Genomic DNA, 26,646 nt, shown 5'->3' with positions numbered 1-26,646 from the left:
TAAATAATGTGCTATCATTTAGGATATACAACCATGCCCTAATAATTATTTTTTCCAAGTGAAAGTATTTCTTATGGGTTTGCAGTTTTAAGAATTGTTGTTTCTGCCAATTTATATGTGATACTAATAAAGTAGCTTGGTTCTTGTATATATTTTGGCTTTATCTAACAATTATGCATGATTATTAAATGAAAATTAAATCAAATGTCTTTTCTTTGATAAATCAACGACCATGTTGTGATGTATGCACGAAGTCTCAATGGCTGTTTATTCTTCTATTAATATGGATAATGCAGAAGAAGAACATTTTTGAAGTGTATAAGACTACAGGGGGAAGCTGTATTTGATTTCCTCTTTGCAGACCCCAAAGTTCTGTAAAAAATATTTCTTGGATACCCTTCTTTATTTTGTTTCTCCATAAAAAAAAAAACAAAAGAAACCTAAAAATCCACTTCATTTACACTTTTGACAATTGAATCAACTTGACAAAAACTTCACTGGATTTAGAAATTTATCATTAACAAAGGCCACCTTGACAGTTGACTTGGGTTTTGGATCTGTGCTTGAGACAATTATTCTGAATTACAAATAAATACTATTTGGATTTTGTCTTGCAATACAACAAACGAATAGAAACCATACTTTAAGCTATGGGAAATAACTCTGCAGAAGTTAACGCAATTGGACAAAATTCTTTTCCCATTCAAAGTGAAAAAAGTACAAGCCTGCGTTACTAGTTACAAGTCAAAAAGAGGAATGATATGAGTTGCTCTCATACTTGCAGTAGTAAGTCACATCTATGAGCATGGAGATACACTTTTGCAAACATCACTAGGCTACACTGCACACAGATAAAAACGGCAATAATGAATGAAATTATTTTCATGTTATTAATATAAAAATAAGTTACGAAGTCATAAATATAACTTTTCAAACATTTTCATGAAACTTTTAATCTTTAACTTACAGACAATCATATTTCAATTAAGCCGATCTATTTTGATGGTATACAATTCACAAATCCTTTTAAGTAATGTTAACAGTTATCACCTACCCAAATATGGTCATAAGAGACACGCCCACTTAATACGCGCGAATTTGTCACACATAAACGAGTACAACACATTCAGTTGTCTCACGAGAAGAGAGAAGACGAAGAAACTTTGGATTTTAACAAATTTTCGACTTAAAAGGTTTGTATTTTACTTTTATTCCTATTCATGCTTAATGTCAGTACTCTATTTAACAATGTCAAACCTGATTTGTTCTGTTGATGACAATTGTGTGGATGAAAATAAAAGAATGGTGTGATAAGAATGACTGCAAAATCATAACATTTCGAACTTGGGTTGTCAACTTGATAAATAAAATTAATCTTATTACAAAAACTGATAGGCCAAGCCTAGCCAGGGTCTACACATTTTTTTGATTCCACATTTTTAGTTGAGTTGCTGGGGTCGGGAACGTCATAGAGCTAAAAAGTTAAGTAGGGCCAATCTTACTTGTCTATGTTTCTTCTAAAGAATTCCTTGTTAGTTAATAAGGTGAGGAAGCCTTGTTGAGCTTCTGGTCTTTGACTTTGATTGGTATCTACTCTATCATTTGCAACTAAGTATTCCAGTACTTGCACTTGAGTTAGGTATTGTTTCACAGTTTCTTTGTGGTTTGTTTTATCATTTTAAATCAGAACATTGTTTAAATGATCAAAATATTGGGTTTATTATAAGTAGAAAAAAAGTTCATCTTTAACTGGTAGACCTAAGAACTATTCACAAATATCTGTTTAGAGTTGAAAATAAATGACAAAATTAATATAAACTATTATTGGGATAACCCTGAAGTGGTTAGTATCTATGTCTGAAGAAAGGAGAGTATCATGTTATCTCTGGTTGTCAGTTTTAAGAAGTTTGTGAATGACTCATTTCCCCTCTATATTACTACACAGTGAATTCAGTTGTCTGATGTTAAGATATTATTTGATATGTAGAATGGCTTAAACATGAAGGGACAAATCTGAGTAGTTTACATCTGATTTTGGCTTCAAGTCAAGATACATACAAGGAAGTGTCCAACCATTTTTTTTTTGATTGTAAAATGCCAAAACGACTGCAATAATGACAAGTAGTCTATAGTTGTGAGGAAATTGTCTGAGATGAAAATTTTCACAGTAGCATCTGCAGAACAGATTTTATGAACAAAATGATAAAAATCAAATTGAAACTGTTTCAAACAGGGGGAAATTTTTTAATGTCACCTAAGTTATCATTTGAAGTTAAAACTGAATAAAGATCTGAAATGTAGGAGAGTGAGCCAGAAGTTCAATCTTTTATTGTGTCTTTTCAAAATGAGACATGTGTCTGTATGAAGTTTGAAAAGGAAATGACATTTTATTAGATTATATATATTATGTCTAGATAATTGTTTACTAGATTACTCATTCTTTATATTATATCAGGTTCTCTTCCTTAACATATCATACTCCAGATATTACACTGTAATAAGACATTTTTTTGTCTGGATTTTCTAATCTTAACCATGTTGCTTAAATGGAAGGGCTTGTCACCTCTGTCAGCTTCTGAATTCTATGGTGTCTAAATAAGTCAAATTTTGATAAAGGCTGTGATATTTTAATTAAGCCTTCAAATCACAATTTAAAGTCATTGAAATGTGATTTGAAAGCTTTGTTGAAATAAAAGGTGCAGATTCAAAATGATTCTGAGCTAAGTTGTGTGTGTTATTCAATATAGGACCCATACATACTTTGTATGTTTCTGGAGAGCAATTGAATATATTTTGGTGAAATCTGGGTACGGTATATGTTTGTTTGCAGTTCTTAATGCCTTAATAGTGCAGCATCTGAGAGTATCTGATAGATTCGGTGTCCACAGTCTGCATTGCACTCAGACGACTGAAAAAACCCAGTTGCCATCTATTGCTTGTAGTTCTACGTCCTAGTGCTCAAAGATTTTGTTATCAACCAACAGTTGATTATATGGCCTTGTAATATAAATTTCGCGCTTGTTTACTTGCGCCACGCTTCCACAACAATGTTACTCGGGCATTGTTCGACATGCGCAGTGCAAGCTCATAAATGAACAGTTTCGCGCTTACCCGAGGAAGCTTTCACATGGTTGCCGGCAAATCTGATTCGAAATTTGGCAATTATTTTCATATGAATTTAAATATCAAATACAAAATACTCCTGAGAGTCTTTGTCTTTGGGTTGAAGGAAATATTAACCACTGGAAAAGTTGATGTTTACAAACAATACAGAAGGGCATTTTCAGTCCTAAAAGTGGGTAATTTTCACAAGAAAGATTGGTACTAAAAGGGATGAAAAGTTTTTTTATATATAAAATTATTCATTTTCATTCATGTAGAAAAATATATGTCACCTAGTTTGACTTCAATTTAAGTCGCATTATTTAGGCGTAAAATCAGTAGACTGTAAAATCAGTAGACTGTGTCCAGTACGTAGATTGTGAAAGTCTGAGTGGTAAATATAGGGGTGTACAGGGTGTTTACATGGTTTAGATGATTGTAATGTAAACATGTCAATGAGATAAGAGTTTGGTGTAATAGACCTAGAAAATCTTTAATTGATAAAACTGCACTGATAAAACTGGTCAACATTTTATCTGGAGGGAAATAAACACTCAAACTGAAATAATTCTCTTATTGAAGCTTTAGAGGAAAGATACAAGGCTATTCTTAATATTCTGTTCAGGAACAAAATGACATGGTAAACCACCCACCCCCCCTTGATATTAGTTACCATAGAAAAGTTCAAGTTAAGCATTATGCTTTAAGATTAGAAAAAGGTTTTATAAAATTTGTATCTGTATAAGGGACACTTGAAACATTCATTTGTACCAATGCCTGTCTGATGTCAGTTGTTCCTGTCATTCAACCAGAAACCATGACCAGATTATTTCAAGAACAGTCATTGGTTCAATTACATAAACCACAAACATCCATGTTAAATACAGTCAAAACCTAAACTGCTGATGATACAGAATAATAAGGATATAAAACCTCATTTACATATGTGTTTATCGTATATGTAAATAATGTGATCTGAACTGGATGTCATTCTGCCAAGGTTTAACCTCAATAGTTAATTGTGAGAAAATTAGACACAAATAGTTATAAGGTGACCAACATTCCATTTGACATTCTTCAAATAATTAAAACCTATTATACATGTAGTTGTCTCTCAATACAGATTAGAATTTCTGTTGACCTATTGTCTTAGCACATTCTGTATTAAAGTGAAGTTTGATGATTTTTTTTTAACTGAACCTGAATATCAGCTTCAAAATGGAACTCATAATCTTAGAATGACTAAGAACAGACTTCTCTCTAAGCTTCATTGATCAAATTTTGACTGAAAATTGTTTGCTGTAAAATTAAGTTTTAAAGTGATATTGTAAGCTCATGTTTTTATTTTCTCAGGTTGCAAACTTTTGGTAAAAAGGAAAATGAAAAGCCGATGAAATTGTAAACCTTGAACAATTTTGTTGTTTGTTTCAGCAGCAGGCAGTGGGTGCCATTTATGATAAATTTTTGCATGTAGACTGAATATTTAAGGCCCCAGTCAATGATGTTATATTAAAGGTTGTTGTTTACATTTGACATACCGGTATTAAATGTCATAATTTCAAACATTTTTGTATGTGCCATACCAAAATGGCAGCCATTATGAACAATTTCTTTCGGTCAAAAAAAGTCCTTTTGTTGAGGATATAAAATTGAAATATAGGAAACTAAAACTTTATAATAAATAATATTACAGATTTAATTTCACACCTTGAATTTAAACTATGAATTAAATTCATTCAGTAATTGTAACGGCAGGTGTCTGTTAAAAGTGGTGAACTCAATTAACTTAATACAAGGTTTCACTTTGGTAAATAAAACTATTAAACAAGTGTTACTGATCTTTATTGAACCTACCCAGGCCAAGGTTGATTGATCCATTGAGTAATCTTGAAAAGCTACACCTTTAACCAAATAGTTGATTGTTTACTCAAGTCACCTTATTTCAATAAGTCAATGGTAGTACTGTGGTTTAGGACTCTTGACTTTGTCTGCCAAATCTATGTCTTTCTAAGCACCTTTATAGGAAGGTTCAAATCAATTAACTTAAATTTCCTGCAAGTGAATTTGGATAATGATAATGCTTAATAGCGTTCTTAAGACATCTTCACTCCGCTGACTTTAGCTAGTCTAAATTGCTATAATGTACTTCATGGTTTTGAATCATTATTTCTAATTTTTGCATTCATGTCAGGACCATGATACCATCAGAAACCTTTAATTCTGACAAAATAAACCGATGCAAGATGAACCCTATTTTATAAACATTGTTTTTATTCAAATTTGGCCCTATCTGTTCCTTGGACATGATATATGGAATAAAGTGGATGAGATATCAGCACGTTCATGGTTTAGTTTAGGAAAATGTTCATCATATTAAAAAGCCAACTTTAAATTATGGTATCTGTACAAAGCTTAACCATCATGATTCCATCACAAAATTGTGTTTTCTTTGTACAACCCTGTAAGTTATACCTACACCCTCATAGTTTGTTAGTACCATGATCTTTTTATTTGCCCACAATTCAAGTACATGGTAACTTGCTTATTTTTGTTTGATGATTATTATTGAGCTCACACGAATGATGATTTTTACCATTCAACTATTCGATTTGCATTCGAATATTAGATATTTTCAATTGAAAAATTGCATTGAAAACTGGGCTATTGACGACTGAACTTAAACTTGGTTACAACTTGCTTAGAAAAGTTTATGTCATTGAAAAAGAGATTAATTATATTCCCGATGCTTCTCGAGGAATGCTTAAGTCCTGAAACAATAGATGATTAAATTATATTGAAAAATATCAGATGATAAGAAAGTTATCAGATGCTTTAATCTTATTGGACAATAAAAGATGTCTATTTTTATCAGCTAATCAGTTTCTTACTTTCATTATTTTTACTTTCGATTTTGATGTGCAGGTAGAGATGTTCAAAGGTTAATCCTTTAATTATCCAGCACTTGTAAATCTAACAAGATGTGATAGGGGTTGCGAAGGACTTGATATCACAATTTATTTTTGATAAAATGCTTGAAATAATTTTAAGAAAAATGTCCATCATTATATTACAAAGTAAACATTGATTCCCCTTGATTCGTATCTGTTCAGGTCAAGGTCAGTACGTCTTAAAATGCGTTCCATACTATCGGCATAAAATTCAAGATCGAGCTCTTGCATGCAAATTTGATGTTGATTTTTGAATGAAAGTTGCAGTTTGAGGTGATTGTTAGTTGCCTTGGTCTATGGTTCATTTAGAGTGAAGAATTTTAGACAACCCTGGTTCTTGTATCAGCCGACATCTCAGCTTGATTTCCATTACGAAAATTATTATCAACAGGGGGGGGTTTTCAAAACATCGAAATGTTATAGCTGTTCAAACGTATAGATCTAATGAATCAAGCATGTGCAATTAATCGAATGGTAAAATCCGATTTGAATATTCGCAAAAATGCATTTGAATTCAACTATTCGTGTGAGCACTAATTATTATCTGGTGATATGAAGGATAAAATGTTTTTATTTTACTAGACCTTATTAATTTCCTTTTTTAGCAAGATTTCATTAAAACAGTGACAATAATAAAAGATATTTAGTTAAATAAAAAAGAGTTGACAGGCAGCTGTCCCTGTAGGCAATGTTTCTATAAAATTATGTTTCTATATATAATGGTGAATCATACTAGTTGTTATTGATTGAATATATAGTTGACATATTTTACTTATAATGTTATTAATCTAAAAATAGACATTGATAAATTTGACTAATTTACAAAACACATTAATACGTAATTAATATCCTAAATAGATATTGATGTTGAATATACAAGATACATTAGATTTTTGGAAGTCTTATAACAAACAACACAAGAGGTTTATTATGGTATAACTCACTTCTTTAATAACAAAGCACATAGCGTATATTTTTATATGTTGCTTTGCATATATGGCGTTAGTTTATGTCTGTAATGGCACCTCTGATCTTTAAGTTTGATTCAACTTGTTTGAAATCTTGACAGTGAGCTTACTCTTCATTTAGGCACCTCAAAACTGTTTTCAATCATCCATATTTCAACTTTTTCTCCCAGTTAAAATTTTAAAGTGTTAACAGGTCTCATATAAGGCAACAAACTCTTGGTTAGTACCTAAATTAATATGAAATATGTCTATTATGGATATGGAATGAGCATTTTTCAACATTACCGTACAATTAGAAATCTTAATCAAGATTACTCTTTTTAGACACAGTAGGCGCGCCAGTTTTTTTTAAAGCGTGAAGTCATTTTGATTGTAAGGAATTAAATTAAGTGACTGGGTTAGGTAAGGATTGTCATTTTCTTTAATGCCCATTTTTGTACCATGGCGGTGCAAATAGCCACGACCAATGTACTAATCTGCAGGAAAAGTGCAAGTCTGCAAGTCATCAGCGTCTGCTTTGGTGTGAGGCATTTCTTGTGGAGGGGAATCGTTGCCAGAAAAAAGCATTTCTCCCCACTGTTCACCTTAATATGTTAGATTGGCATCTCAGGACCTCAATGGCACCAACAATTGCATTCATAATCCCAAAGGAGACCATTGGATAAAAATTGCAATTTTTCAATATCCATATTGGATATCCGTCACTGGCCAAAGAAATGTTGACAACTATGTAATGATTCTATTCATAACACGACATTTTAGAGGTTTTATTTGAATAAGAAATGAATTACAAATATTTCGCTTTTTGATTTAATTACAACAATTGCAATCAATCCAGAAAAGTAGTGTATCCATTGGCCACAAAAATTGGCCGGCCACTGAAGTAATGACGAAGTCGCAATTGACCAATGCCGCATTTGAACATCCGGTTTTGAGGCTTATTTAGTGTTAAATCCCTTTGACAAGGAGCAATTATTGATTTATATTTCCGTTAGCTTCCGTGAATTTCTGAATTATGTAAATGAAGTAGGTCACGTTACCTTATATGGTAAACGTTCAAGAATGCAGAAGTTGACTTTACAACTCTCAAGAATACAGTGGTTGAACTTACATCTTTCACGAATGCAAAGTCAAGAAGACAGTTGATATTGTCAATAATGCAAAGTTAAGAATTCATTTTTGTAAAGGAAAGTTTGAATGGTGTCTGATGTGAAATAAAGTTTGAAAAGTAAACTATCAATATCTTTGTAATAAGTACAGTGACTTTTTGATTTTAGGAAGGTTTATTTTGTAATTGTCTAATGTTGAAATATGACTGAAGTCGAGGCCTTGCTTTCAAGTTTGACTTTGTAAATACTTCTGGCAACGATCCCCCCCCCGTAATTTCTTGGAGTGAGATAAGATTACGGAGAGGATATCTCTACGTTTTGGGCCAGACATTAAATGTCATTTATGGCAAAAGTTTTGGTATCCACACAAAGCTGAACCATTAATTAATTAGTCCATCAAGACATTACACAGTACCACAATACAGTTGTAACCAGAATGCAGTTGAAGAGTTGGCCTTAACCTACATATTTTTTGGGCTACTGCTGTGTAAATAAAAACATGTGAAACTTATTAATTACAAGAACTGTTTATATTTGAAAGGACCTTGACCTGTGACATCTGTAAGATATAAAGATTAGATTTAAACAGAATATTCAAACAGTTCTAATTAACATAAACAAAGATACTGTGTTATTTCTATTAGGTTGATTTTTTCTGATTATTCCAAATGTTCACTCAAAAAACAAGCCATTTTTTATATTTGTCAGCAATTTCTCCCAGTTGATTGTTTTCGTTGTGTGCCTGCACTCTTGAAGAGACAAAACTCCAAAGAGCATCAACATCCAATCAGAGTCCTTCTTTATTTAAAGGTATTGCATGTGAAGTCACATACAAGTCAACATGGTATAATAATTTAATAATAAAAATATTTTGATTGGGAAATCTTCTAAATTATAAATAAAAGTTATGTCTTAGTTTCTAATGGTTATTTTTTGTATCATGAAGTTATGAATATTCAGTGTTGAGATCGGTTGTTACAATTTATTGTTGGTAAGTTATGCGCGGAAGGGAAAACTTTCTGGAAGAATGACCTTACGAAAAATTACACTGTAGAAAATGTTTTATATTTAATCAATTATGAAATTTGATAAACGATAATCGAAATTATAATTCCTATCAACGATAATCAACCAAAATAAATGATAAATGACCAACTGGAAATTTTCTGTCTCCTCATGTGCCCGCAGCTGGTTAATAGCATCTTATCCCATTGTTCAGGTATTGTTATCTTGTTTTATCATATACTGTATAAGGGCATGTAGAATATTTATGACTATATTTATACTTAGAGAAAATCTTTGAGGAATGTGTAGAGTTATGGACCAGCTATTTGAGATTTTTATGGTAGTTGTATTATAAGACAGTACAAACATGAATGTTGGTTATTTCTCAGGTTGAGTCTAAAATAAGCTCTGACATATTGTCTGTTGTTTATAAACTGCTTTGTTTATATTTATATAGTTACTCAGACTGTATGTTTGAGGTTTTCCTGTTGACATTTTGTGTTGAAACCTTCATTGATGAGTGTGATGTAGATGAGAAATGAAACTCCCTAAGAGGGACAGGTTCACCATTTTCTGCACTGATTTCTAGTCTTCAGAAATAATGGCCAAAAATAATGCAGATGATTCTGGACACACATGAATTTGAAGGCTGAAATTTCGACAGTGAGCTTTGAACATTATTATTGATTAGCTTACTCTATAAAATTACCGTTTCTGAGTCAAAGATACGTTTGGTCAAACAGATGGCCTGTCCCTTTAACTAGCCCTGAAAACTCCTGATGGCTTGTAATACAGGTGTGAACACAACACATGCACTGACATGTCAATTTGGGACATAGCTGTGATTCAAACTTCAAACTTCCAGATTATCAATATAGAAACAGACTGGGAAATCCATTATGGATAAAAAATTAATAGACAAAATTCTGAATTTTGTAATGCTGAAAAAACATGGTTTCTACATATTAAGTTTTGTATTTCTACTTGTAACATGTAAAATCTTTCATTGATTTTTAAGTAGAAGAATTTTGAAAAAAGTTTCCTTTGAAATGCATTTAATCATACAACTTGTTAAAATCAAGTTATAGATTATGGACAGGCAAACTAACAAAATTTTAGTAACAAACTCATGGAGAAACAAGAATTCTTGATTTAATTTTAAAGGAGAACAGTTGGGTTTTTACTGTAAGCCTTTTGAAATTTGTTTGAAATCATACATGCTTGATTTTAGAACACTTCTTGTAGGATGGAAATTTTCCAACCTCTGATGTATTCAAATGATATTGATACCGTATGATATCAGTCATCAACCAGGACAATATATTCATGTTGATAAATCCTATTATTGTTATCTGATTCTATTTAATATTAGTACATATGATAACTAGTCAATATCAAATATATCATATTGGTTTCAAATATTGATTTAAAAATTTTTACCTTATCCTGGTACCATAAAGTAATATAGTCTGTCTAAATGACCAGAAACTAGGCCTGGGTATAGATTACCAAATTGAGATCGTTTATCGATGGCAGACTACCGATCAATAATAGATTAATAATCAAAATAATTCAATTGAGAAACCCTGTAAATACTTCATTAAAAACTACAAAAATTCTCAATTTCACTGGTAATTTTTGCGTCATTCTTGCTTTGATCAGTTATTATAGCTTATTGTGGCTTGTTATATGCTCAAAGGAAAATATACGGAAGAGATAACTACATGTGTATGGGTACAATGGAGAAAATGTAATTTTAACATATAATCGATTATGAAATTTGATAATCGATAATAGAAATTATAAATTCCTGGCGATAATAATCGACTAATTCGATCATTTTACTCAGCCCTACCAGAAACTGTCAAAAAGGTCACAGGCTGTAATAACGAACAAGTCTATTTCCCTCCTCACATTTATCCATATTCTATTAAGATGCTACAATACATTCTATTTGACTTCAAGTCAAAATAACATTTCTTAGCAAATTTTTTGTTATGAGAATAAGACGTGATAATACACCATATTAGTAATAAATAGGTTAAAATTAGTGTGTTTAAAGGTTATATAGTGTGTGAAATATTCTAGATGAATATGTACATGCTTTTATATATTATAAAATATATTTAAAAGTATTTTTGAATTAAACTGCGTACTTATATTACCAATCTTATACATAATGAAGTTAATACAGCAATGTTTTATTTGGATATTAAAAACTTTGAGATAATGGATGGGAAATGATATATTATTGTAATGAAATTCAAAGTTTCCTTTTCCTGTACTTTATAAGCTGTAATATCAATTGATAGTCCTACAAAATGTTTAGATTCTCAAGGATAGTTTGGTTTGGTTGTAGTAAAATTATTTGTGAGAAGGTTACATTGCCCTGACATTGCAATAAAGGATAATGATTGGAATATAGGGGTCAAGCTAAACAGTGATTGAGATGTTCAACTGTTCTGTTTTCTACTTTCAGATATAAAAGATGGCCACCACAGCTAAAGTTAACCCTGATTTATTAGGTGATATTAGTAAAGGTTCTGATTTGAAACATGTTCAGCTAAAAGAAAAAAATCCATTACCATCTAAAGAAGGTAACTTTTACTTTATGATCATTTCATCCGAGTCGGATGAAAAAGAACAGAATGGAACTCATAAAATTTGGTAGTCTAGTGTAAATGGAATCTGTTCGTGGAACCGTTGTCAAGTCATTAAGGGCCAGCAAACAGTAAAAAAAGACGCTTATCTGGTTCCAAATTGCTGGTTACTTTCAGAAGGGTTAGAATATAATCGGTTTGAAATTAGAACCATCGCTGGGGTTAAAAAGAACGCAAAAAAACAATGAATTGTATTCGAAATTCACCTACCTACTGGTAGATATTATACACCAGTAAATATTGATAATATTCACCTGTAAATATTGATAATATTCGCCAGTTTCATACAAAAGTGCGTTATAACCAAAAATATTACACTAATACTATATGTTGGAGAATGAGTTTCCCGAGTTTCCTGAATACGGGAAGGCCTATACATATTATAGACCATAGACCAGAGCGGATATGTACTAAGTAATGGTTGTATAGACTATAGCCACCTACTCTGATTCTTATTGACACCCCTGCGTTGTTGCACGTGAGTCTTGACATCTTGAACTTTACCCACAGTTTTATCAAAACATACAAAATGACTGCCAAAGGAATTTTTTCTCCTTAATAACCTTTTTGTGAAGAGTTCCATTTACAGACTGTTAAAACACTATTATTAAGTGTTCTCGGAAATCTTGTAATCTAATATAAACAGTGGAAACATTTTATGTTAGTTGCGTCCCTCCCAGTTTAGATGGAGAACGGAACACTTCCGAGACTCCTTATGTAAACAGGGATATAGCTGATATACTTTTTATTTGATAGGTTTATTTGACACTAATAGGCCGATAATTTTACAAGTGGACAAGATTGTCATAAGAGTATATTTTTGACCTAAAAGCTTTCTTGAGACTAACTTGAAAGACTACACTGAAATAATTGGTGTGGCAGCAGGGCAGAGCATGCTCATTAAACCAGAACATGTGATACTATTTAATAATTTGACTGTAATAGTGATAACAAGAATTTACAGTGAATATTCTAATAAGGTCAAACTAAATATTAGGAATTGAATGGGAATAAAGCTGGGTAAAGTTTCTTTAGGGTGTTGTACAATAAAACTTTTATTCAGTTAAAATTTATTGAACAAGTGTTTGTCTGTCTAACTGTTAAACCACATTGCTAGAGTCAAAACACACACTAGTTTGACCTGTAACATAATTTAATCTTTTCAAACAGATTTGACATTTGAGTTTTTAGCACATGTTTGAATTTTAGCTCTAGATAAAATAATGTATTTAGCATACATAGACCTAGTTATCATTTGATTACAGTTTTTCATTGCTAATTAAAGAGATTGTATAGAGGTTTCCTAACTTGTTTATATGTATTGAGGACACTGATATCATCAGTTTGCAACATTCAAATTTTCAGTTAGATGTCTGACTTCAAATATGATTTATCACACATAAGGGCCTTCCTGATTACTGATGTCATCAAATATTTAGTTTTAATGGAATCAGGAAACACAGATGTCTGATTGAAAATTGGAATGGTGGAAATTGATGCTATCAGTGTCCCCTATACACATTCAAAAGTTCAAAAACCTCTGTACAATATCTTTAATATACCGATATGATGAAGGAAATTAAATACAGATACAGTAGTTAGTTTTTGAAACAGTTAATTAGTTGATAACTGATAACTGTCAAGTTGAAATTCAGCATTAAAGTTAGCCTTTCTAACTATTCTTCATTATTAAATAAATATGTCCTTAAAACATTTTTTATATGTATGACAGATCATTTAGTTTCCCCTTAAATGACAATATTTTGAATTCTTTTTATTGATGGATTATGAAACCAAGTTAGTAATAAAAATGCTGTTTCTAAAATTTCCTACAATGTAAGATCCATAGTTAGTGCAATTACCCATTCATACAAATTACTACCAGTTACATTGTTTAATGTGTAAAATTAGAGTAACATTATCTTATGTGTAAAATAAGAGTGTAGTAACATTGTCAAATGTGTAGAATAAGAGTGTAGTAACATTGTCAAATGTGTAGAATAAGAGTGTAGTAACATTGTCTTATGTGTAAAATAAGAGTGTAGTAACATTGTCAAATGTGTAGAATAAGAGTGTAGTAACATTATCTTATGTGTAAAATAAGAGTGTAGTAACATTGTCAAATGTGTAAAATAAGAGTGTAGTAATATTGTCTTATGTGTAGAATAAGGGAGTAGAAAATAAACGTATTTGAACCTTAGCCCTAATGTGTTAATATTGTGACTCATCATATAATGTGAGGTGGTTTATAGTTGAGATACTGTACTTTATTTATTCTATTTGATCCTACAATGGAAACAGCAACTAAAAACAAACTAAACATAAATCTAAAATATTAGAAAAAATATTCTAATGCTTTAGCTTTTTTTTCCTCAGAATTACCAATACCTGAATATTTTGAATCCACTCAGTAATTCTCTAGATATAAAATTTTCACCAAAGCAAATGTCATGTCAAGAAAATGTATAATACAATACAAAGGAATAGTTACGCATTCAGATTTTCGATATAGTGTCAAACGATTGCCAAAAAGCACAATGATCTCAAAATAGACAGGCATGTCAACAAGAAATGTTTGGCATTTATACAAGTCAACTTGGCTAATATTGACAGTTTTTGGCTTTATGTAATTAAAATGTTGTTTAAGAAAAGGTAACAGTATGTTGGTTAGGTCATATTCTATAACCTATGTTGGGTGGAGAGATTTTGTATAACTTTTGTTATCTTCTTTTACAATATGTTTCATTCGAGCAAGACTGCCTTTAGGTTTAAAATATCATAGAAACTTTGTGGACACTACATTCTTTTATACCTTTGAAAAAAAAAAACATACAGTTGCATAGAAATAACTGTATAATGTACAAGATAACTAATTTAATCAATTATATATTATAACTGCGTTTCCACTGACAATTGTGAAGGAAAGCTAGCTGTAAGCTAGCTTAGAGCTAGCTTTATTGCCGAACACGTTGCGTTTACACTGAGTTTTTCTAGTTCCCGAACGACTTTGGTCTCGATCATAAAGTCGCACATTATTGACAGCACGCGATGTACAAGACTATCGTTAAACTCTTTACTTATTTTTAAGTAGACCTTTTTGTCTCTGATGGTTCCATCCAACAAAGCTTGAATATCCTCTCTGCCCCAAATTTCTAAAAGGGAGAGAGTCTCTTCGTCTGTCCATCCGTTTGCTATGGAAGCTGCCATTTTTAAAGTTGCGCGCGCTGCCGGAAAGACAAGTACGCCCCCTATTGCCGAACGAGAAAAAGCCGGCTTTTTGTGTTTCCACTGAGTAAACGAAAGCCAGCTTTCATTTGGCCCCCGATAAATTGCCGAACGAGAAAAGCTTCAATTGCCGAACTGGTACGGTTCCCGAACACTAACGCTTCGGCAATTTGTCAGTGGAAACACAGTTAATGTTTCAGTATTTAATAGATATTTTGTATGAGAAAAAAAGTTATTACTCAGTTGGCATTGTGAGATCATTATTTGGAAATATTTAAAATCTTAATACACTGATAGTCGTATATTCCTTTTACACTTGGTTTGAATATAAGCAACCTGCAGCTTACCCAATAAAAATTGCTTTTACCACCAGTGCTGTACCCTTCCCACTTTCAACAGATTGCGTTTGCTCTTTAGCAAAAAAGTGTGGAAAAAGTCTGCTGGCATGCCAGATCCCAATCAAATTTTTACTAGGCCAGGCAAGCTTAGACTTAAACCCATTTACAATTATATTAAATTGTGCTCTAAAAATATGAAGTATTTGCATTACATGGTTTGTGTAGACTTGTCTCAAACCATGTCTCATTTCTTCCTTGTATTGGCAATAGGTCCAAATAAAGTCTAATATATAGTCTTAGTCACAGACTAGTGCACAATGAGTCAATAAGGAAAAGGTAATATTTTTATCAAAATGATTTCCTATTTCCACTATATAACCAGGATAAAGTTTGGTTTTGAACTTGTCAGTCTAGCAAGTTAGATGCACACAAAACTAAAAGTCAAGAGTTCAGTTTCAACATCAAATAAGATCATCAATCAGATCTGGAATCCCAAACTTGCAAAATGTACATGAAGTTGAATAAAAATCTTGTGAATAAATTTGTGAATAAATGTGCTTAGAATTGTTTGATCCCTCCATATACAGAATTAAGATTAAAGTAATCAGTACCAGTATTCAAATTAGTGCTGGCACAATATATATCGGTGAATCAATGTATCACTATACAACATGCCAAGGTATGCGCATTGTATCGCAACGTCATGTATCAATATTTGGCTACCTTTTATTACATAAATAAGTTGTGATTTCTATAAGTTTTATGATATTACAATTTTTTGCACTTTTTATAAGACAATGGACTCTGACCACTTCTATCAACTATATTACCTTTACTATATAAAGTTATGAATTAATATATATAGGAACTTTGAAGATAAAATGTCCATGTTAATACCAATACCCCTTATCGGGACCCTTGTATCGCAATACATATTGTAATGTGACATGATTGACGATTCATTTATTTAGTGAGCCGCGCTTTTTATAGGTAAAATGTGCAATGATTAATGTTTTTGACATGCATATTATTCGACATTAGCATTATATATATATATTTTTTATATATACATTTCAAACAAATATATGAATACATTGACCAGATACTGTTAAACATTGACCAGATACTCAAACATTGACTAGATACTCTTAAACATTGACCTGATACTCAAGCATTGATGATTGACCAGATAGTCAAGCATTGACCAGAAACTGAAACATTGACCAGATACTGTTAAACATTGACCAGACACTTAAACATTGACCAGATACTGTTAAACATTGGCCAGATTCTGTTAAACATTGACCAGATACTCAAACATTGACCAGATACTGTTAAACATTGACCAGATACTGTTAAACATTGACCAGATACTCAAACATTGACCAGATACTGTTAAACATTGGCCAGATTCTGTTAAACATTGACCAGATACTCAAACATTGACCAGATACTGTTAAACATTGACCAGATACTGTTAAACATTGACCAGATACTGTTAAACATTGGCCAGATTCTGTTAAACATTGACCAGATACTTAAACATTGACCAGATACTCAAACATTGACCAGATACTGTTAAACATTGACCAGATACTGTTAAACATTGACCAGATACTCAAACATTGACCAGATACTCAAACATTGACCAGATACTGTTAAACATTGACAAGATACTGTTAAACATTGGCCAGATTCTGTTAAACATTGACCAGATACTGTTAAACATTGACCAGATTCTGTTAAACATTGACCAGATATTATTAAACATTGACCAGATACTGTTAAACATTGACCAGATATTATTAAACATTGACCATATACTGTCAAACATTAACCAGATACTATTAAACATTGACCAGATATTGTTAAACATTGACCAGATACTCGAGAACTGTTTTCTCTTTCCAGATGTTCAACAAGAGAAGAATCACCAACAGCTAGTTGATGGTGTTGAGAAGTTTGATGCCTCAAAATTAAAACAAGTTGAAACTCAGGAAAAGGTTGTTTTACCTGATCCATCAGGTATGTTAATGAAACACAAAAAGATTTTAACTTATTTTGTCATTTGAGTTGTTCAGCCTAGTAAATAGGCTTACTTAGATCTAGACTATTGTCTATTGTATAGAAACTATGAAAAGTATTTCATATCCTATTGTCAACCAAAGATAAATCTACATCTTCAAGTTAAAGGGAAAGTCTGATAATTATATCAGTCAGAAAATGTAGGTGCTCAAATTAAGAAAAAGTATAGACAAAAATCTAGTCAGGTTTGTCCCTAAACTAGAACTGGAGAAAATAATTGAGAAAACCTAATGTTCATATTTAGAATGCCAAAGCTATCTAAAAGGTTTACAAAAACTTTTTACAATGGCTATGTTTTTTAGTCGGTGTTCAAAACTAATGTACAGATTTTGGCAAATTAAATGCCAAATTGTAGAGAAAAATGTCAGTAACTTATTTGAAGGTTTCAACTAAAAATATTAAGTCTTTATGAGTCCCAAGTTTGAACTGCTTACTAAATTATAAGTACACTCCATTCTTGAATAAACTGTTTAAAACAAAGTTTGATCAAGTAGATACATATAAACATTTTGTAAAAATTTTACATACTGCCCCTTTAATACTGTTTGATGGATAGTGTATTGTGCTGTGAGTTGTCTGATGATTAATGTGAAATGTCAACTAATGTTGAGACAATAGATGACTGCAGAAATATTTACTAGGTAGTGGGGAATATAGAAATTTCAGTTTACCAGGGTCACTAAGGGTGGCCAAAGTGGCCAACAATGTTAAGGTACTGCCAACTTTAAAGATGGACAGTACAATAACTACTCAGTTTAGTTTATTTTGAGAAAAGAATAACCACTGCTCTAATTCCTTGCGCAGTGATGCAGTGTAGGCTTATACTATATCTACCCTTTAATGGCATTAAGTTAGACATCTTAATTTAATAAAAGGTACAAATCAAAAAGTATATCCCTATTTACAGGAAGATGAACTAACTCTCTGAAGAAAAAAGAAATGCTCTGCTATCTGGTTTATTGATTATTATTTTTTTTATTCATCAGTGATAGCTAAAGAAAAGACAGAGACTGAGCTGAGAGAAAGAATTGGATCTTTTAATAAAAATGATTTAAGTCATGCTCAAACTGTAGAGAAAACAGTTTTACCCAAAGCAGAAGGTGAGTTAATAGCACCGGTCTTTACAGTATTAAAATCAAGATACGATATAGATTCTAATCATATATAAGGAAAATGGAATTAAAGAAAATTCAGATTATATACATGTAGGGTAAAATATATAGGTAATTCAGATTATATACATGTAGGGTAAAATATATAGGTAATTCTAGATATTCAAACAATTCAGATTATATACATATGTAGGTTAGAATATCTAGATAATTCAGATTATATACATGTAGGGTAAAATATCTACATAATTCAGATTATATACATAAAGGGTAAAATATCTACATAATTCAGATTATAAACATGTAGGGTAAAATATATACATAATTCAGATTATAAACATGAAGGGTAAATTATCTACATAATTCAGATTATGAACATGAAGGGTAAAATTATCTACATAATTCAGATTATGAACAAGAAAGGTAAAATATCTTCATAATACAGATACGTATACATGTAGAGTAAATTATTTAGATAATTCAGATTATATACATGTAGGGTAAAATATCTACATAATTCAGATTATATACATGTAGGGTAAAATATCTACATAATTCAGATTATGAACATGAAGGGTAAAATATCTACATAATTCAGATTATAAACATGTAGGGTAAATTATCTAGATAATTCAGATTATATACATGTAGGGTAAATTATCTACTTAATTCAGATTATGAACATGAAGGGTAAAAATATCTACATAATTCAGATTCTTAACAAGAAAGGTAAAATATCTACATAATTCAGATACGTATACATGTAGATTAAATTATTTAGATAATTCAGATTATATACATGTAGGGTAAAATATCTACATAATTCAGATTATGAACATGAAGGGTAAAAATATCTACATAATTCAGATTATCAACAAGAAAGGTAAAATATCTACATAATTCAGATTATCAACAAGAAAGGTAAAATATCTACATAATTCGGATTATGAACATGAAGGGTAAAAATATCTACATAATTCAGATTATCAACAAGAAAGGTAAAATATCTACATAATTCGGATACGTATACATGTAGAGTAAATTATTTAGATAATTGAGATTATTTACATGTTGGGTAAGTTTAAGTGTATATACATTCATTACATAGATAATTCAGATTATTTCTAGATACTTGTAGGGTAAAATATCTAGATAATTCAGATTACATATATATACATGCCTAATTATGTAGATGATTAACAGCCATTGAAAGGTCAGGTTTACATCTAGTTTTTCCTGAAAACTTGTACTTATTTTCTTAACATTTCCTCATTACACTTGATTTATCATTGTTCATTGTTTAGATTAAAGAACTGGTTTCAGGAAATATTACTTAAAGGGATTGTAAAGAGGTTTTCTAAATTTTGTTTGTGTATAGGGGGACATTTGCACCATTCCAATTTTCGATCAGAAATCTCTGAAACCAGCAATTCCACTAAAACTAAGTGTTTAACGTCACTTATCGGAAAATATGCTTCATCACATAAGGCTCTGAGTGATTAGTGACATCATCAGGAATTACTGATGCCTGATTGAAAATTGAAATAATGCAAATTGATGTCCCGATACAGATAATTTTTTTTAGAAAACCTCTCTACAATCACTTTAATGTCATATGCCTGTTCTTTTGCTTGTAATGTAGATAGTCACTGGTAATAGAAAATATTAGATAATTTTGGGTGGACATATGTTCCTTAGTGTTGTTTAAGAATTTGTTAAAAAAAAAGAATATGTAGATTACCAGTACTGGTAAATGAAAATTCATATACCACGTGTGAATCAAATAAGTAGAAATTTTAAAAAGTCTGACAAATTGACAAGCTTTAAGTGTTCCAATATGATTAGATTGTCATATCCTCCAAATAAATACTGTTACAACAATATTTCAAATATGTTTTTTTTATTAAAATTCTTAGTGTATATTTTGTCAAAATCAGTCCTTTTGGTCACTTTTAAAGCTTGATTTTGCATTAGAATGTTTTATTAAGATTATATTAGTTCCCAGGGCCCTTTAAAACAAAAAATCTTAGTCAATTTCGTAGTAAATATGGTATTTCTCCATGTTGAATTCTACAACAAATTCTTATGGTAAGATTTTTTGTGTAACGGGGCCTAGACCTTTTAGTTATAATGTCACTATTTATTGTTAATAATTTGATTCTTGTAGATGTGAAACAAGAAAAAACTCATCAACAGCTGTTAACTGGAGTAACTAATTTTGATCACGATCAGTTATCTCAAACTCAGACCAAAGAACGTACTGTTTTACCTGATACAAGCAGTGAGTTATTTTACCATTATTATGTCAACTAATAATATTCATTGTTATCATAGTGATCTATTATATTAGCTTATTGAAATATGATATCCTAATTACACACGTTTTGGGCTGTGCCATGTGCCAATTAATAATTCCATTTTCTTGTGGGACATTATATTTTAAAAGGAGAGAATGTACACAGCATGGTTTGCAGTCCACTGTATATGTGTTAAAATTGGCTGTGTTAAGAAAGAGCTTTGTATCAAGAATTTTATAGTGTTTTGTAGACACTGAATGGATTTCTCATATGAAAGAATGTTCTTTCAGAATTCAAATGAAATTTGCAATCTATATTTGATTTACATTGAGTGTTTTTCATTGATTTCACCTACTTAATAATTTACACCCACATGGAAATGTGGATGTATATTGCTGTCGCCCCGTCGTCCGTCTGTATTTCTGGTATACAAATAGAGGCTTCAGCTTTTATCTGATCTTGAGTACGCTTGTAGATATTGATAAATCCTCAGTCAAGTTCGAAATTTGTAATAATCGGATGAACGGTTTCAGAGTTATGACACTTGACTTAGTAAAAATTTGCCTTGTATGCACAATAAAGGCTACATTGATCCCATCTTGATGAAACTTAGTATGCATGTATATATTGATGAGATCTCAGTCCAGTTCAAAATTGGTAATAATTTGATGAACAATTTCAGGGTTATTGCCCTTGACTTCCTAAAAATTTGGCTTGTAGGCACGATATAAACTACAGTTGATGAAACTTGGTATGCATGTATATGTTGATGAGATCTCAAGTTCAAATATGGTAATAATTAGTTGAATGGTTTTGGAGTTATTGCTCTTGAATTAATTCAAATTTGGCTGGTAGGCCTGAAAGACATTACATTTTTTATCCGATCTTGATGAAACTTGGTATGAGATCTCAGTAAAGGTTGAAATTAGTAACAATCGCATGATTGACTTCACATATTAAACCACTACAGACTTTGTTATCATTTCTGACAGCTGTTAGTGGGCGTATGTTACCTTGCCTGGCAAGCTATAGTTTGATAACCCGAAAAAAGGGTCTTCAAGTTTTTAAACTGAACATCAAAATCAAATTTATTTTCAACTTATTTTAAACAGTGTTAGCTGAAGCAAAAAAAGAATATGAACATCGTGGCAATATAGAATCTTTTAAAAGAAGCAGTTTAAAACGCACTACGTCTATAGAAAAAAATACGTTACCAACTTCTGACAGTAGGTCTAAAAGCGTTTGAACTCTGTTATACCTGTCTTGACTTGATTGTTTGACTATTTGAATTGAAACCAGCTTGCACACTTATCTTATTTTATTCCATTGTTTAATCTGTATTCCTTTCTTACCCTTCTTTCTTTAAGAATTCTACTGTGGGCTCTTATTGTTAATACATATAAAAATCTATGTACAGAATTTTAAAGGAAAGAATCCAGAGCCATTGGTCATATTCTCGTGTAGAACCATGCATGAGAAGTCTAGTCCAAACACTGTATCAAACACCAGAATTCTTTACACAATGTCCAACCCATGAATGATAGTAGCACATTCTACTGAATTTGTTTGTATTCTGTCTGTAACTACTTCTATTATACCTAATTGTATCACTGGGAAACAGTAACTCTAGGAAACCATAAACTGTAACACAGATAAAGATAAATGTTATTCCTCAATAATTGAAAAATACATTGCATTGTGACTGAACACTAGATACAGGGTTTAAGCAAGGCCTTCTCAATTAGTTTAGGTAAAGGGCCAATTGCAATTGATGAATGAAATAGAGGAGCGAGTGGATCATTTTAGCGTGTGGGGTCAAGGGGCCCGAAAGCTCTAATGCTTTACCCCGTTTTTTCACTAATTTTAATCAAAAAAGCATTGCAACAAGTTCATTGGTCAAATCAAATTAATGACAGGGTTAGTGGTTGAAATGATGAGGTCAGCCATAAGATATTTGCAAAAATATCTTGTCGACCCCTATAATTGCATTTGTCCATTTGTAATATATTTATCAGTATTATTTCTTTTCAATTATTCCAGAAGTAAATGTTGATAAAAATACACTAATGGAAAATATTTTGAAGGGTCCGTTTCATCTCAAACAGAAGGCCTGGCTTTTGTGGTGGAAGGGAGATAATTCACAGAATTTTAAGAGTTACCCCCCTTCTTGATATAATGTTAGAAGTCTGCAACTATGTGTTCCTTTTTTTCAGCTATTAATCAAGAAAAACAGGATATTGAAATGAGAAAATCTATTGAAGGTTATCATAAAGATAATTTGAAGAAAACTGACTGTGTTGAGAAAATTCACCTTCCCTCCAAAGATGGTAAGATTAGTCAATAATGAGACCTACTATACAGTAAAGTTAACTAGTTATATATTACATACAATGGGGTCGGTGCCAAATTGAATAATTTTTTTTGGTGTCTGAACTAATGTTTTCTTATAACATATTGTTTATGACCCTAGGAGAATAACTATCAAAATATGTTTCAGAGATCAGTAATATAATTATAGATATTGCAGCATTATGGTTTATGCTTACCTACTTGTTATTAAGTAATAAATGGATGTTATTTGAATGTTACGGATTATGTTGTATTAGTTGTTTGGTTTTTTTAACCTGATTTCAGATTTGAATTATTGGTTTCACCTGTTTAATTTTATTTTTCAGAAATTGACCAAGAGAAAAGACTGAGCAGTGGTGTTTAAGAATCAGTTGATTTGTGACATAATTTTGTGATTTTTAAAACCATCAAATGTTATTGTATATACCAATGTGTAGATTTAGTTACTTTGTATAATATTCCTTATATAATCCATTATAACCTGCATTTTCTTAATGCTCTTTTATTATATCCATTTGCTTTGACTTAAAGGGATATAGTTGTTTAAATATTTTCTTTATCAGATGATTGAGATCCTTTAATCCATCCATATCACTTTTCAGAATTAAAAACTGATGTTCCATTCCCCTATAATTAAACAAAATTAAATTGCACTGTTTTTGACTAATGTTACTTCTTGAGATTTATTTACATTCTCGCCTTCAGTTGATATAGATATTTAAAACATTTTTGTTATACACTCTGTTAGTGATGACAGTCTAAATTTGATTGATATATATTTTCATTGCAGACATAAAGGTATTACTATAAGCTGGTTTATCAAATATTTAGATGACTGAATCCCATTAAGGAGATATAAAGATATATCACTGCGATTATTATCTAAGAGTATAACTTTTTGGGTTCCTGGCTAACAGTAATAATTCTCAGCCTTAGAAATAGGTCTTGACATTCCCTTTACATTGCTCAGTACAAAGCAAAGGAGGTCACAGGTTCCATATTATTGTGAAACTATTATGTATTGGTACTTAGATTTTTTTATAAACAGAAGTTAATATTAATTTCAAAATCCCTCCTAGAAGCTTTTGTTCATTATTTTGGTCACATTGAGTAAAGTTTTATTTGCAGCATAGATTACTCATATTTTTCTTAAAAATTCTGAAACTTTAGTCAGATACTCTTCCTCTCCTTATATTATTGTAATTTTTTTTCTTTCATTTAATGTACTGCATCGGTTTCTCATTTGTTGCACCATTTAATAGTATTTTGAGTTGGCATTAGGTTTTTAGACCATTCACTTATTAACAATAATACGTTTTATAGTCGTAATTCATAAATGAATTTGAAATGCAAAAAAAAACATAACATGTAGTATATTAAACATTGAATTGTTGATTTGGAGAACATGATTGTGCTTGTTACTTGTTAGTTAAAATTTTTGTTGTAACTTTTGATAAAGCTAGTCTAGCTTGCCAGCTTCTTGTTATATTTATGTCACCTTTTTCTTTGTTTTTTTTCTTTGTTTTTTTTTCATGTATGCTTTGTACTCAATATGATTAAAAAAGTAAGGCATTCATATATAGCTACAAATAACAAGATTAAAGTGAGATCTTGCCTGTGCATTGTAATTAAGTCAAAAATGATAATTTTATTGGTCAAGGAACCTCTAAAATATCTAAAAAATTTCAGTGAAAATGACACTTTGGTATTAAAATTAATTCAAGAAATTTCTGAATTTTCCAATCCAAATTCTCTGAATTTTTAGTTAAATTCTTAATTCATACTGACCTTGAAATAGCTGTGAAGGTTTGTTCATGTGAATAGCTGCTTTTGTGATGATTCAAAAAGTTGCTTTCATTCCAAAAATTTCTGCAAATTGCTCAGAATTTTTATCTTTCAATTTTTTTTAAATCAAAAATTAATATACAGTATGATAAAACAGGAAGAAAATTTACCTTAGGGTAGATGGCAACCTTGACAAAGGGGTTTAGATATTGAACTCAATTTTATTTCAAGAGATGTGTACATATTGAATATATCTCTGTTCAAGAGGAGTTTACATATTCAACTCGACTCTGTTCAAGAAGGGTTTACATATTGAATATAACTCTGTTAAAGAGGGGTTTACATATTGAATATAACTCTGTTAAAGAGGGGTTTACATATTGAATATAACTCTGTTAAAGAGGGGTTTACATATTAAATTTGACTCTGTTTAAGAGGGTTTACATATTGAACTCGACTGTTCAAAGGGGTTTACATATTGCACTCAATTGTGTTGAACTCAACTTACTTTAGTGCCTATCTTTACAGCATTCAAAAATTTCTATGCAATTTTCAATTCCAATATATATTTTGTTTAAATAGACATTCATTAGGCTTAAGCTTAAATTTAGCAGGATTTTCAAAATTGATAACTGAAAGTGAATTTTAAAATCAATAGTTTGATGATAATCAGTATTACTTTAGTTCTTTCTTATTATGCTTTTAATTAGAGCTTTATTATGATAATTTGCATTATTCCAATATTTTAGCAATTATACTGAATTTTTTTTACATGACAATAAATATTGATTATGTATCATTGACTTATCATTACACTAGTTCTATAAAGTGGGTGAAAGTGGTTGTGTGTATATATTAAGGTAACTTTGAGCCAATTACTTTCCTTCCCATTTAAAATCTCAATTAAATTATATTTTCCGCACTCTATCAGTATATCTTGAGTGTCTAAGACAGATATAATTCACATAAAAGTAGCAAACTTAATCACCAAGTGTATATATCCAATAATTATATAGTTTATAGAGGATCTTAAAGAGTGCTTATGTAAAAATTATGAAATGAGTTGCCAAATATAATAGGGGGGAATATTTGATCTGGCAGCAAATTTCATCAATTTCATATTACATAAGCACTTGTTTGATATCCCCTATAAACTAAATAATAGAATACCTACAAATTTAACTGAGTCGTGGACTTCAAAGAATGCCATGTTGTTCTGTTAGTTATGACGCCAAGGTTGGAAATTTCAATGTTTTGGTCATCCTTAGAGGTAGTATACCTTTAATAACCACTATACTTGTGATCTGGGCAATGAGACCCTTTCAGTAATAGTTACAATTTGAACTGACCATATTCTGTAATTAAGTTACATTTAATTAATGTTACACAAAATCATCTCATCTCATGAAATTTGATTTAAAATGAACAAAACTGTTGTCATTATGGTTTTATGAAATAATACATAATAATAATATTTTTCGTGCTATGGCCCAGCAAATTCAGATAGATGCTCAACATGTTTTATATACCCAGGGAGCATAAGTATAAGATAGATAGAACTTTTAACTTGAACATCCTGCCTCTTAATGCAAGTCAGAAAGGAGAAACTTAAGATCTTGATGCTATTTGATCTGCTGTTAAATTAGACTAGGCAAATGCAGCT

The 26,646-nt window shown here is 30.9% G+C and overlaps 1 protein-coding gene across 1 annotated transcript; it reads left to right on the top strand.

Moving 5' to 3' along the window:
* The first annotated feature begins 1,128 nt into the window (after nt 1–1,128).
* On the top strand, nt 1,129–26,456 carry LOTGIDRAFT_203463 (hypothetical protein). Its single transcript, XM_009049057.1, has 8 exons — nt 1,129–1,193; nt 11,612–11,729; nt 17,267–17,380; nt 18,427–18,540; nt 20,720–20,833; nt 23,063–23,176; nt 23,525–25,065; nt 25,092–26,456. The coding sequence occupies exons 2-7, from the start codon at nt 11,621–11,623 to the stop codon at nt 23,560–23,562; spliced, it is 603 nt and encodes a 200-aa protein (XP_009047305.1). The 5' UTR covers nt 1,129–1,193; nt 11,612–11,620; the 3' UTR covers nt 23,563–25,065; nt 25,092–26,456.
* The last annotated feature ends 190 nt before the right edge of the window (nt 26,457–26,646 follow it).

Source organism: Lottia gigantea (genome assembly GCF_000327385.1).
Source record: "Lottia gigantea unplaced genomic scaffold LOTGIsca_13, whole genome shotgun sequence".
Lineage (NCBI taxonomy): Eukaryota > Metazoa > Mollusca > Gastropoda > Lottiidae > Lottia > Lottia gigantea.
The sequence above is the reverse complement of the archived record's forward strand: the minus strand, read 5'-3'. Positions and strand labels throughout refer to the sequence as shown.